At 46.0% G+C, this 12,601-nt stretch overlaps 1 protein-coding gene across 6 annotated transcripts in view; it reads right to left on the bottom strand.

Annotated features, from left to right (window-relative positions):
• Dzip1l (DAZ interacting zinc finger protein 1-like) overlaps nucleotides 1-12,601 on the bottom strand; it is a 40,925-nt gene that overhangs the window by 16,192 nt on the left and 12,132 nt on the right. For all 6 annotated transcript variants that reach the window (XR_010053982.1, XM_006243626.5, XM_063265593.1 and 3 more), the window contains 5 exons: nucleotides 10,585-10,703; nucleotides 9,742-9,903; nucleotides 5,352-5,480; nucleotides 2,676-2,738; nucleotides 1,480-1,620 (listed from right to left, as the gene is read on the bottom strand). Coding sequence is in view for 5 of the 6 variants with exons in the window: in XM_006243626.5 (XP_006243688.1) it covers nucleotides 1,480-1,620; nucleotides 2,676-2,738; nucleotides 5,352-5,480; nucleotides 9,742-9,903; nucleotides 10,585-10,703 (614 nt within the window). In the remaining variant the exon portion in view is untranslated. The remainder of the gene's footprint in view (nucleotides 1-1,479; nucleotides 1,621-2,675; nucleotides 2,739-5,351; nucleotides 5,481-9,741; nucleotides 9,904-10,584; nucleotides 10,704-12,601) is intronic.

Genomic DNA, 12,601 nt, shown 5'->3' with positions numbered 1-12,601 from the left:
GGAAGTCCCTGAAACTGACCAGAATCACTAAGCCCCTCCCTGCCAGAATAAGGAATAAAAGCTGAGTCCCACTCTCAGGAAGCTAAGCTACAAAGAAGACTCTCAGACAAGCTGTGCTGTAAGAAGGCTCTGAGACCAAATGAGCTGCCTACAAGAATCAGAATCCAGGTGGCTGCCTAGAAGAAGCCTAGACCAACTGAAAAGACGCTCTCCAGCCTGTTGAGCTGCCTGCAGGCTGTGCAGTGGGCTCCAGGTTTCCAGCATTGTGAGCTGTCACCCATGCTGGGGCAGGCTTTGGTGATGCAGCTATCTCATGTATACTGACGTAAGTAACCCCTCGGCCATGCTCCTGTAAGGTAACCCTAGTATAAAACTCACAGGTTCTCCAAGTTGGACTTTGGAGGTATCTGGACTTTGGTCTGTCATGGTTCCCTATCTGGGGTCAGTAGATTTGCATGTCGTGTCTCCCAGGGAAAGTTTTGTCACGTGACAGGTGGATCCAGGGACTGAAAGAATATGGCTAGACAGCAGGACAGTGTAACTAACAAGGGGCACCAGGACAGGAAGGAGCCGGACAGTGGCAGTGACTCCAGGGTTAACCTGAAGTCGCAGGTGGGGCTCAGAGGGCGTAGGGAACTTTCCCACAAATCTGGCCTTCCAAACAGGAGCTGAGTACAGGCTAGTTGGGAAAATTACCAAGAACCGGTGAAGAGCCATGGCACCCAGCTCTACAAAGTGCTCAGACAGCCAGCAACTTCTTTCTCACTGGCTTATTAGAAAAACCTCCTTGGAAGCCATTCCTTCATGGAGAGGGGGCAGGTTAATACGTTACACCTGTGAATGCACTATAAGCAGCACGGTTCTGTGTTCCACCAGCCTCGCACGAGTCTAGTGTCACCGTCCCTTACAGAAAACCCTGTGCAGACTTAACAAGCCTGTTTCATCAATGACTCTCAACCTGCGGGTCAGCACCCCCATGGGGAGGGTCACATGTCCCATATCCAGCATCTCAGATATTTACATTACAATTCATAACAATAGCAAAATGACAGTTATAAAGTAGCAACGAGGTTAATTTCATGGTTGGGGGAGTCACCACAACATGAGGACCTGTATTAAAGGGTCACAGGGTTAGGTAGGTCGGGAACCACTGTATAAACAAAGGTGAAGAGAAAGCAGTGCCTACCTTGAAGGGCAGTTTGAGGGTTAAACGAGGTGACACCCAAACTTGTCAGCCTGGGGCCAGGCGTCTTGCGTGGTCTCTGGTGGTAGAATGAGCTACTTGCCACAGCCTATGTGGAGAACAGGCTACTCCAACCTGGCCGGGAGGTGGCTACAGCCTTTAATTTCCTGCTTCTCTTAAGTCCCCTTCAGAAGCCTAACAACACCAACTGCATGCGCCCGGAAGGAGCCAAAGTCATCCTCACAGAGAAGAGGCCTGGCAGTTGTGAGCCCTGACTAGGGAAAGGATGGACCTACCGTCTCCTCCTGTGACTCAATAAGCCTGGCTTGTTCCTGCAGCTGGGCACGAAGGGCATTGATGTGGCGCTGGGACTGGGCTGCCGCTTTCTTCTGATCCTGAGACAGCGTGACATGAAGCCTCTCGTTCTCCTCCTGCAGCTGGTGGGCAGGAGAAGGTTGGTCAGCACGATGTCTGTTAGGGACCCAAGCACCCAAGTGAGAGGGGCAGGGTCCCGGCAACCAAATGCTCCTGGTGGGCCTCTCCCGAGGCAAGACCAGACCTTTACACAGTGCAGGTGGCTGCCTTTTAATTTGGGTGAATTTTTGAGCTGTGATGGAGAAGAAATGGGAAGGGAAAATGGAATGCAGGCTCCCAGGCTTCCCATGAACGAAGGTTCTGTCAGATTAGTCACCCACTGAGGACATTCAGGTTAAAAACAACCACTCAAAAATTATCAAATTCATCTTCAGATAAAAACAAGTGTTGCCACCTCTGGTGTAAGAGCAGAGGCAAAATGTGGCCATTTATAAATACTTGCATAAAGACACTCCGGAGAATAGATATAAAATATCACATGGGGACTGGGCAACCCTATAATGCAATGGGAACCAGTGTCACACGGGTCAAGCTCTGTCTGCCATGCGTCATGGCATCTTCTGGGCCACAGGCCAGCAGAAGCTGAGGAAGTTAACCAACCACAGGCCAGCAGAAGCTGAGGGAGTTAACCAACGACCTCCCTAACTTGCCTCCTTCCCGTGGGCATCTACACAGAGGCATGCTCTTTGTCCTGTGGTCTGCTGCCCTCTGTGCTGGGGCCTCAGCCTGTGAGCCCTTCACCAGACTTCCTCTGAAATATTGCTGTTCCTCCCTGGCTGAGGAGGTTTTCACAGAATCCACACAGAATAGGACTGATAACCCATCTGAGGCTTACAGGATGCATGGGATTCAGAACATGGCTGGCCGAGGATGGGATGGGGGTGGGGGCTGCAGCAGGCTAAGGCATCTGTGGGATAGGCAGATGACCTCATTTGTATATTAAAGAGAACTGACAGCCACGAACAGTATTAGCAATGAAAACACCTGATAGCTAATTCTAGGTAGAGAATAGGAGGGGTGGGTGGGGTGGGGTGGGTTAGGGGTGGGGTGGGGTGGGGGTGACGCTGAATAGGGAGAGGTCATGGGAGAAAAACTCTTGCTGCCAAACAAGAGCTACCTGTCTCCTCTCAGCTGCCCGCTCTTCATGCAGGGCCTTCATTTTTCTCTTCCACTCAGTTTTCTGAAAAAGAATAGAAGCTTGTCAAATGGAGCCCTCTAGGTAGTAATAAATATAAACTATAAAACTATAAAGAGTAAAAAGTACTGGCTCCTGGTCAGACAGGAAGACTAATGGAACGGAATAGAGGACCTGAATTGTGTAAAGGAAAAAAATGGAAACAGTGTGAGAGAGAATGGGGGCATGGATTACTTACTACTGTTCTTTGAAAAAATGGCTAACTGACCAGAAAGAAAGAAAAAACGCAAACACCTGTTTTAAATCAAGACCAACTATAGACAAGTCCGATAATTACACATAAAAATCAAGACAGTAGAAATAATAATAACTAAGGCCACAGAATTACTCAAAGAAAACACAGGAATATTTTCATTTTAAATCTCAGAGTGGGTGCAACAGTAAAGAAGAGACAGAGAAATGTCTGGCAATTAAGAGCTTGCTGCTCACGCCGAGGACCTGAGTTCAGCTCCTAGCACCTAGTCAGGTGGCTTGCAACTGGCCTGCAACTCCAGCTCCAGAAGAAGATCCAACGCCCTCTTCTAGCTTCTGCAGACACCCTCACCCATGCATGCATACACACAGAGACGCATACAGACACATAAATAAAAATGAAACTCTCACTTTTAAAAAGGCTGACTGCTTAATAACTTTTACCACAGGAATTATTTTTTTATGGCAGATGACAAAAAAGCAAAGACATGAGGAAAGTCAGCCACAGCAACCATAGTAACAAAAGGCTAGATTACTTTCCACATGTTGGGCTGGAGAGATGGCTCAGTGGTTAAGGGCATTGACTGCTCTTTCAGAGGTCCTGAGTTCAAATCCCAGCAACCACACAGTGGCTCACAACCATCTGTAGTGGGATCTGATGGCCTCTTCTGGTGTGTCTGAAGACAGCCAGCTATAATGTACTTATATAATAAACAAATAAATAAAATCTTTTTTAAAAAAAAGTTCCACATGTTATACAAAATCAAAACTGGGTAAAGAAAACAGCAATAATAAACGTAGAAACAAAAAAATTCCAGTGCAATAACTCAAGCATCTGAAAGCCGGAAGCAGGGAGGAAGGTCAGGAGTTCAAGGTTAGGGTCCTTCTCAGACATATAGCAAGTAGAGACCAGCTTAGGCTACATGAGAACCTGTCTCAAAAAGTTGAGAGAGAGAGAGAGAGAGAGAGAGAGAGAGAGAGAGAGAGAGAGAGAGAGAAGAAAGGATATGAACAGAGTTCTAGATTATAGGAAAAGAAAGGTGCTCGTGTGTGTGTGTGTCTGTGTGTGTATGTGTGTGTGTATTTGCACATGCATGTGTGTAGAGGCCAGATGTCCCTCTCTATCTTATTTTTGAGACAAGGTCTCTTGCTAAACCAATTAGCTAGACTGACTAAGCTGTGGGCCATGAGCCTGGGAACCTGTTTCTGTCTCCCCCAGCTCTAAGGTTCTAGACTTAAACGTTCCTGATTTTTATATGGGCATTGGGGATCTAAACTAAGGTCCTCATGTTTGTTATAGAAAGCACTTTATTGACCAAGCCATCTCCCCAAGACAATGACTTTCTAGGACATAAAATCCATGAACCATCTCTGTGAATTAGCTTTGCGGGTGGTCTGTCTGTTTGTCTGTATTCTTAACACGATCTAGAGACATCTGAGAAGAGGGACCCTCAATAAGGAAATGCCCCAATGAGACTAGCCTGCAGGCAAGCCTGTAGGGCATTTTTTAATTGATAATTGATGTGGAAGGACCCAACCTGCTGTGGGCAGTGTCATCCCTGCGGTGGTGGTTCTAGAGCAAACCTTGAGGAAAATGAGCCAGTAAGCAGTTTCCCTCCACAGCTTCTACTTCTACCTCCAGGCTCCTGCTTTTGCTTTGTTGATGATGCACTGTAACTCAGAAGTGTAGGCCAAATAACTCCCTTCCTCCCCAAGATGCTCTTTGTGTTTTAAAATGGCAATAAAAAGCCATGGGACACTGTGAAGCCGGCCTCAGCACCATTCTGCATGCAGACAGGCTTCCGCCTCTTTCTCAACCACCCTTGAGGAGCAGACACAGACGCTCGCTCTCTCTTGAGCTGCAGTGCTGACTGTCCCCGTTGTGTCCTATAAGTGACATCCACTTCCCCTGCCTGGACTTAAGTAAGCTTCTCCCAGTGGTGGCCAGAGTAGACGGGGTACAAATCTTCCCAGCTCTGTCCAGTGACTTCGCAGTGATGGCCCGAAAGGAGCCTGCACACCACAGAAACTGGCAAGTGGTATCTTAGCTCTGAGCTGAGAGCTAAACATTTACTACCACACCACAGATTTGTAAATACCTCAGGACACTGTCAGTCTTTCTGAATTCCTTTCCAACTGTGTTAGAATGAAAGTCGAGATAGAAATGTCAAGAAGACCCACCTATGTTTGCATGTATCCATACATTTCAGGGACATATCAGGGACATATTAGGATTAAACCAGTCCCCAGCCTGGCCTGAGAACCTTATTCTCTGCTTTCGTACTGAATGAGGCCTGAAAGTTCAGAGCTTTGATGTCTCTCAACTTTGCCAAATCCACAAGGCAAACCGGGAGCCTCGGTTGGGACAGCTCTGGACAGAAGGGCGAGGAGCGCCCATCAGCTCACCTGAATGTCCATCTTTTCTCGAAGGGCCTGGAGCTCCTGGGCATGCTTGAGTCTCTCCTCTGACTCTTCATCCCGCAGAGACCCGAGGTGAGACTCAGTCATACTGTAGGACTGCAGCACCTTCAGCTTCTGGAAAAGCCAAGAATTGTTTTATTAAGTGAAGTCCTAGGCGGGACGTTGGCTTTAGGCCTTACCCCAATACAGAACCAGAAGACTGAAACCCACCACAGTCAAGGGCCTCCCCAGTTTGCCCTCACCACAGCTATGTGCCTGCAAACATCCGCCCAAATCAGCAGTCCCTTCCTGAGGGGTCTGCTGGGGCCCAGCCCCTGTACAGTAAAAGTAAGCACCCATGGACAACACAAACTCAAGTGTTATTTCAGTTCCAGTGACACTCCGATGTCCCCAAACCCTGAACTTGCCCAAGTGCTGGCCAGTTTCCTCCCAGGTCTGGAATAAGCTGTTAAAAGACCCACACTTAGTGCCCATGTGAGAACCCCTGACTCCCCAAACTATTCCCTGAGGATTCCTCTCTCTCTTTCTCTCTCTCTCTCTCTCTCTCTCTCTCTCTCTCTCTCTCTCTCTCTCTCTCTCACACACACACACACACACACACATACACACACACACACACAAACACACACACACACACCCACACACACACACACACACACACACACACACACCAGAAACAGCTATTTTTGTGCAGTGTTCAGAGCCATGTCACTTCCAGCCACTAATCCTTGAGCAAGCACTGTCACAGAGGAGAAGGCTGGATCAAAGGCGGAATCCCTTCCTACCTACCCATGTCATACTAACAAAGCCCACGAAACTGATAAACCTTAGTGCAGCTTTAAGAACGGTCGAGCCTGAGTTTAACTTGGCGTTCTCCTTGATAACTTTTCTCAGCCACTGCTTAAGCAATACCAGGTCCAGATGTTAATCATTCCCCAGCCAGAGCATTTATCCTGGCAAATGCATTAGCAGAGGCCTGGATAACTGGGGGTTTCTGATGTGCCCCTCCATCGGGGTTCCAGTACATTACACATCTGGCTCCTTGCACTGCAGACCCTGTGGCCTGTTCTTCCTGTTAGCAAATCCTCTAGCCGCAGCATCTACTCCATGTATCCTGACATTCTCTCCGCAGTCCATCATGGCCAAAGTGCTCAGACCTCTGTACTGGGCAAGCTGTAAGGAGAAACACTCTCAAAATATCCTGAGGGCTCAGTGGCTCTCCTCACATCAGGATGTTGCCTCTGGTTTTGAAGACTATCTCACAGTACTTTCCAGTCATTCTGAATCAAATTTTACCTCCCTCCCCACAAGAATTACAGACAGATGAACAATAAATAAACCCAGGCCTAGGCTGTCCCACTATGAGAAGAATGGGATCTGAATCAGAACAGGAGCTGGTAAAGGAGCGTGACCTCATTTTCTGAAACTCAAAGTTTTTCTAACCCAAAGTAAATCCATTGGAGGTGGATTCTGAGCAATGGCGTCTGCTTCAAGTGAACAGTACTTAAGGACGGTTGCTCGACAAGCAACGTGTTGTGAAGTGTAGAGTCGGGGACACTTAAAATCAGGAACAATGGCCATAAAGCTGCTGGTGAGGGCAGACAGCCACACCATGGAGCGGTAGCTTGCCTTCCACAGAGCGTCCCTAACCCAGCGGGGAGCGCTGTGATGGGAGGACTTGAATAATTATAGAAAAAACACAGAGACAGAGACAGAGATATACAGAGAGACAGAGACAGAGATATGCAGAGACAGAGAGACAGAAACACACAGAGACAGACGGAGACAGAGAACAAGCTCTCATTTCCATCCTACCTCGCTCTCTGTGTTTTTCACCCCAGGTCCCAGGCTTGCCCTAGCACAAACCCCTAGGAACACTTGCCTGTGTCTATCTATCTTCAGGCAAAACATGGGATGGTGGTGAGAAACACTGCTGACAATTCACTTTCTTTTTTTTTTTTTTAAAGATTTATTTATTTTATTTTATGTACAGCATTCTGCCTGCATATGTGACTGCAGGCCAGAAGAAGGCACCAGATCTCATTACAGATGGTTGTGAGCTACCATGTGGTTGCTGGGAATTGAACTCATGACCTCTGGAAGAGCAGTCAGTGCTCTTAACCGCTGAGCCATCTCTCCAGCCCGACAATTCACCTTCAAAACGAGATTCTCTTGATGTGAGGAGGACCAATCAGAGATAAATACATTTTAAAATGGCTTTCCATCTGTGCATATATGAAAAGATATGACTCAGCAGTAACTTTAACAAGGTCTCCCTGTATTAGCATTGATAAGGCAGCCGGCAGAGAACAGGACCTTGGAGTTTTAAAAGCTGCCTTCAAACCTCACCTCCATCCCTTACTAGCTGTGCGAACTTGTACAAATTACACAGTCTTGACTTCACATGTAAAAAGGAATGTAATATACATTCTTTTTAAAAAGCACATATGTGTATGCATGCACGCACATGTGCACATACACATCTAAATGGAGCTGAGCCTGGCAAAATGTCATGTGCCTGTAATCTCAGAGCTCTGTGAGGTTGAGGCAGGCTGCTGAAAGTTCAAGGCCTGTCTGGGCTGCATAAAAAGTTTGATGTGTGTGATGGTGTGTATATGCTCAACTCAGGGAGTGGCACTATTAGAAAGTGCGGCCCTGTTGGAGTAGGTATGTCACTGTGGGGGTGGGCTTTAAGACCCTCATCCTAGCTGCCTGGAAGTCAGTATTCTGCTCTTAGCTCCTCCTGCACCATGCCTGGAGGCTGCCATACTCCCGCCTTGATGATGATGGACTGAACCTCTGAATCTGTAAGCCAGCCCCAGTTAAATGTTGTCCTTATAAGAGTTGCCTTGGTCATGGTGTCTGTTCACAGCACTAAAACCCTAAGTAAGACAATGTGATAAGTTTTTGTGGCTGGGCATAATGACGCATACTGTATTCCAAGCATTCACAGAGCAAAGGCAAGAAGACTGCTGTGAGTTTGAGGCCAGCCTGGTTTACTCAAGAAGTTCCAGGCTAGCCAGGTGACAGAGACCCTGCCTTAAAAACAAAAACTGTTCTGCACAGAAGTAGGGAACAGTAAATACAGCCAGCAAATGTTACCTATGATACACAACTACCATCCACCCCACCAGAGTATCTGATATATAGCCAGAATTCACCAGATTTAAGTCGGGAGAAAAATGTATCATTTATATTCTACCACATTTCTTGCCAATGATGAGAAGACTTTAAAAAATAAGGTTAGTCTTCTAAAGAGTTCTAATTAAATGGCAGGCAGTGCTGTGTCCTAAGCATGTGATCATTTAAAGCTGTTACTAATCTATCGTACACAAAGGAAACTAAGGCACGGGGTTGTAAACTAACTCACCCAAGGTCACACAGCAAGTGTGTGCCAGAGCAGTGTGGGTTCCCCTAGGCACAGGCCTCTGGGGTCCAACCTTATACTGTGTCAGCCCCAACAACAGCACAAGTAAAACCAGTGAGGACTCAGTAATGAGTTCTGAGGGTGGGAGGAGGCGTCAGTGGGCGAAGTGCTTGTTGTACAGATGTAAGAATCTGGGTCAGCCAGGCACAGCAGTGCGTATTCTCAAGCTCCAAGATAGTGGGAGCTGCATAGTGAAACCCTGTCTCAAAATAAAAGAAAAGAAAAAAAAGAAAAGAAAGAAAGAAAAGAAAAACAAAAGGGAAAGAAGAAAGAAAAGACCCTGGGTTCAAGTCATCAACACCTATTTAAAAGCTAGGCACAGTAGTGCACGTCTATAAAGCCAGAGATTAGAGCTGGAGACAAGCTGATCCTGAGGGTTGACTGGCCAGCCACTCAAGTCAAAATGGGGTACTCCCTAGTGCTCCCTATTCAGTAAGAGTTCCTGTCTCAAAAACTAAGGTGTGGGATTCAAATCCCAGCACTTGGGAGGCAGAGGAAGATGGATCTGTTCATGGCCATCCTGTTCTACATACTGAGTTCCAGGACACCCAGGGCTATACAGAAAGATCCTATATCCAAAAAACAACAAATAAATAAATAAGTAAATAAATAACCAACCTAAGGTGAGAGGTCTGAAAAGATGGCTCAGCTGGTAAGAGGATACTGCCATTACAGCGGACCCAAGTTCACTTCCCAGCACCCACAGGAGACAGCTCACAATAGCAGGTAACTCCAGTTCCAGGGAATCTGAGGGCCTCCTCTGACTTCCATGGGCACCCACACATATTCATGAATACACATACAGACACACAAACACACAGAGACACACACACAAACACACACACACACACACACACAGGGATGCATGCATATGCACACACAAATTAACTTTTAAGAACAAGTAGGTTTGCAACAAAATAACTCTGAAAAGCTTTTTGTGCTGGGTACCTCTTCTAATGTAGAGTTCTGGTTGGCAACAGTTTTAAATTCATCCCAAAAGAGCTGTTTCAGCTTGTCTATTTCCCCATAAAGCTTGCTCCGTTCTTTTTCTTTCCATTCATCGAACTTCTTTTTAGCTTCTATTTCCCTCTGACGAATCATCTCTAATTCCTACCACAAAAAAAAAAGGCAGTATGATCATCACTTCCACATTACGCCAAACATTTGCTGAGTACCAGCGAAGGCCTCCTACACGTGTGTTAACACTGTGGCAATCCAAAAACATGCTACCCTCACCCCTGCTGTCTAGACCCAGAGTGGTCCACTGCTAGACACGACTTATCCAAACTGTACACCCCCTTGAGGATAAGACTCATTTTTCTCTTTCTTTACAACCCCCAGTAAATGCCGGCTAAGGCAATGATTAACGAACAACTACATGGAGGGGTGAAGAAAGCTAGCATTTTTATTCTGTACATTTATTTATATTTTCTATTTTTATAGCACATGCCCTCTAGCCTAGAATTCTGGAGCTTTCAAAACCAGAGCCAGTCTTTGCCCTCGGAGAGCCAGGTAACAGTGTGGCCCAAAACATTACGTTCGAGTTCGGATGCCTCCAGCATCGCCGTGCAGAAGACCAGACTCTGCTGCACCTTCCGCCACACAGGTCTGTCAGAGTAGTTTGACCATCCCTTCCAGACAAATAGAAATGTGTTCCACATATGACAAGCTGGCCTTCTCTCTTTGACTTCCGGCTCAGGGAAAGCGGCCTAAATTTGGGCCCTGTGGGAGTCTAGTGCACGGTTGGTCACAACACCCTGAACCTCTCCAGCCATTTCCCTGCACACTTACCTGGGCCTGCCGCTGCCGCTCAGCCTCCCTCTGGGCTTCCAGCTCCCCTTGGGTCCACTTGAGCTTGGCCCGAAGCTCCTCCAGCACCTCCCCCAGCTGCTGTTCCTGCTTCTGCTTCCCTGGGGTCGACACAGGGATGGGCGAAAAGGGAAGCATCATTGGCACTAATGCAGCAAAAACTGTCTTAAGGACACTTTTCTACAATGCCGGGGAAATGGATCAGCGATTCAGACCACTTGTTAGCTCTCCCAGAGGAACTGAGTTCGGTTCCCAACATCCATGTTTTGTGCTTCACAACTGCCTATAACTCCAGCCATAGGGGATCTGATACCTCTTGTGGCTTCTGCAGACACGCGTGCGCGCGCGCACGCACACACACACACACACACACACACACACACACACACGGCATATATACACAGAAACATACACTTAAATAAAAATAAATCGTAAAATAGAAAAAGAAGACATTTTCCTCTCCTATTAAAATACTAAAGGAAACACAAAAATCTACATACAAGAATGGTAAATTTTTATATTCTGTATGGCAATGTGAAAGAAACTGATGGTTAGTTACATCACGAAATTCTGTACAGTCATTAAAAATCATGTTTTCGGGGCTGGAGAGGTGGCTCAGTGGTTAAGAGCACCCGACTGCTCTTCCAGAGGTCCTGAGTTCAATTCCCAGCAACCACATGGTGGCTCACAACCATCTCTAATGAGATCTGATGCCCTCTTCTGGTGTATCTGAAGACAGCTACAGTGTAGTTATATATAATAAATAAATAAATAAATCTTAAAAAAAATGTTTAAAAAAAAAATCATGTTTTCAAAGACGGTTTAGGGCTGGCAGTGCCTGGTACGCCCGAAACCCTGCTTTTGAACCCCATTACTGCATAAGCCAGGCACAGTAGCATACACGTATGATCCCAGTACCCAAGAAGTGGAGGCAGAGAGCCAGCCTCAGCTATACTAAGCAAGTTCAAGACTAACTCAAAAAACTGGAGAGATGGCTCAGTGGTTAAAAGCACTGACTGTTCTTCCAGAGGTCCTGAGTTCAAATCCCAGCAACCACATGGTGGCTCACAACCATCTGTAATGGGATCTGATGCCCTCTTCTGGTGTGTGTGAGGACAGCTGCGGTGTACCTACATACATGAAATAGACAAATAATTTAAAAAAAAAACAGAAATTATGGTATACTCAAAAGTATTTTTATATGCTTATAAATATATGCAGAAAAACATTAAATAATAACTGCTGTGATAATATCCAGTTTTTAACTTTCCTTTTCCTATATATTATTAAGTAAAGTCTCCATATCAAGGATATATTTTTACAAGAAAATAAGAAACAAATATTTAAGACATAGACTGTTTTCCTTAATAATCCCCAATATAGAACTGTGAAGAGATTATATAATAAGCACACAATTAAAGAATACTGATTTAAGCTCTGTGTGTGTGTGGTGTGTATGTGTGTGTATCTGTCTGTCGGTCTGTCGGTCTGCCTATCTGAGGACTGATCAACCTAGAACTACACTACATAAAAGCAAGTCCTATATCACCGAGCTACATTCTCAACTGTTAAAAAAAAAAAAAAAAAAAAATAAGAGGAGTTAAGAGGATTACAATGATGGGAAATAACAATGTTTCCCTTAATGAGACATTTATATTATGCGGTTATTTCATTGTACAGATACTTCTGTTGAACTCAAAAAGTACATATAACTTTATAAGGGCAGCACAAAGCCTTGTTACTCATTTGGGAATGTGAAATGGTAAAATTAAATAAAGTGATTGTGTCACGATAAGCTCCAGTACACAGAACAGCCAAAGAACTGGTCTGACTGCTCGTTTGCCCCATTAATACAGCCAGTCTGGGACTGCTGCGGACGAGGCAGGGAGGCTGAAGGCCCGTCTGAGTCACTGCTGCCACTCCACACACTGCGAAGGGTACAAAAAGTGCGGGGCAAACCTAACCGATTTTCATGGATAGGAATGAAGCTACAACTAAA

This window comes from Rattus norvegicus, chromosome 8 (assembly GCF_036323735.1).
Source record: "Rattus norvegicus strain BN/NHsdMcwi chromosome 8, GRCr8, whole genome shotgun sequence".
Classification (NCBI taxonomy): domain Eukaryota; kingdom Metazoa; phylum Chordata; class Mammalia; order Rodentia; family Muridae; genus Rattus; species Rattus norvegicus.
The sequence above is the reverse complement of the archived record's forward strand: the minus strand, read 5'-3'. Positions and strand labels throughout refer to the sequence as shown.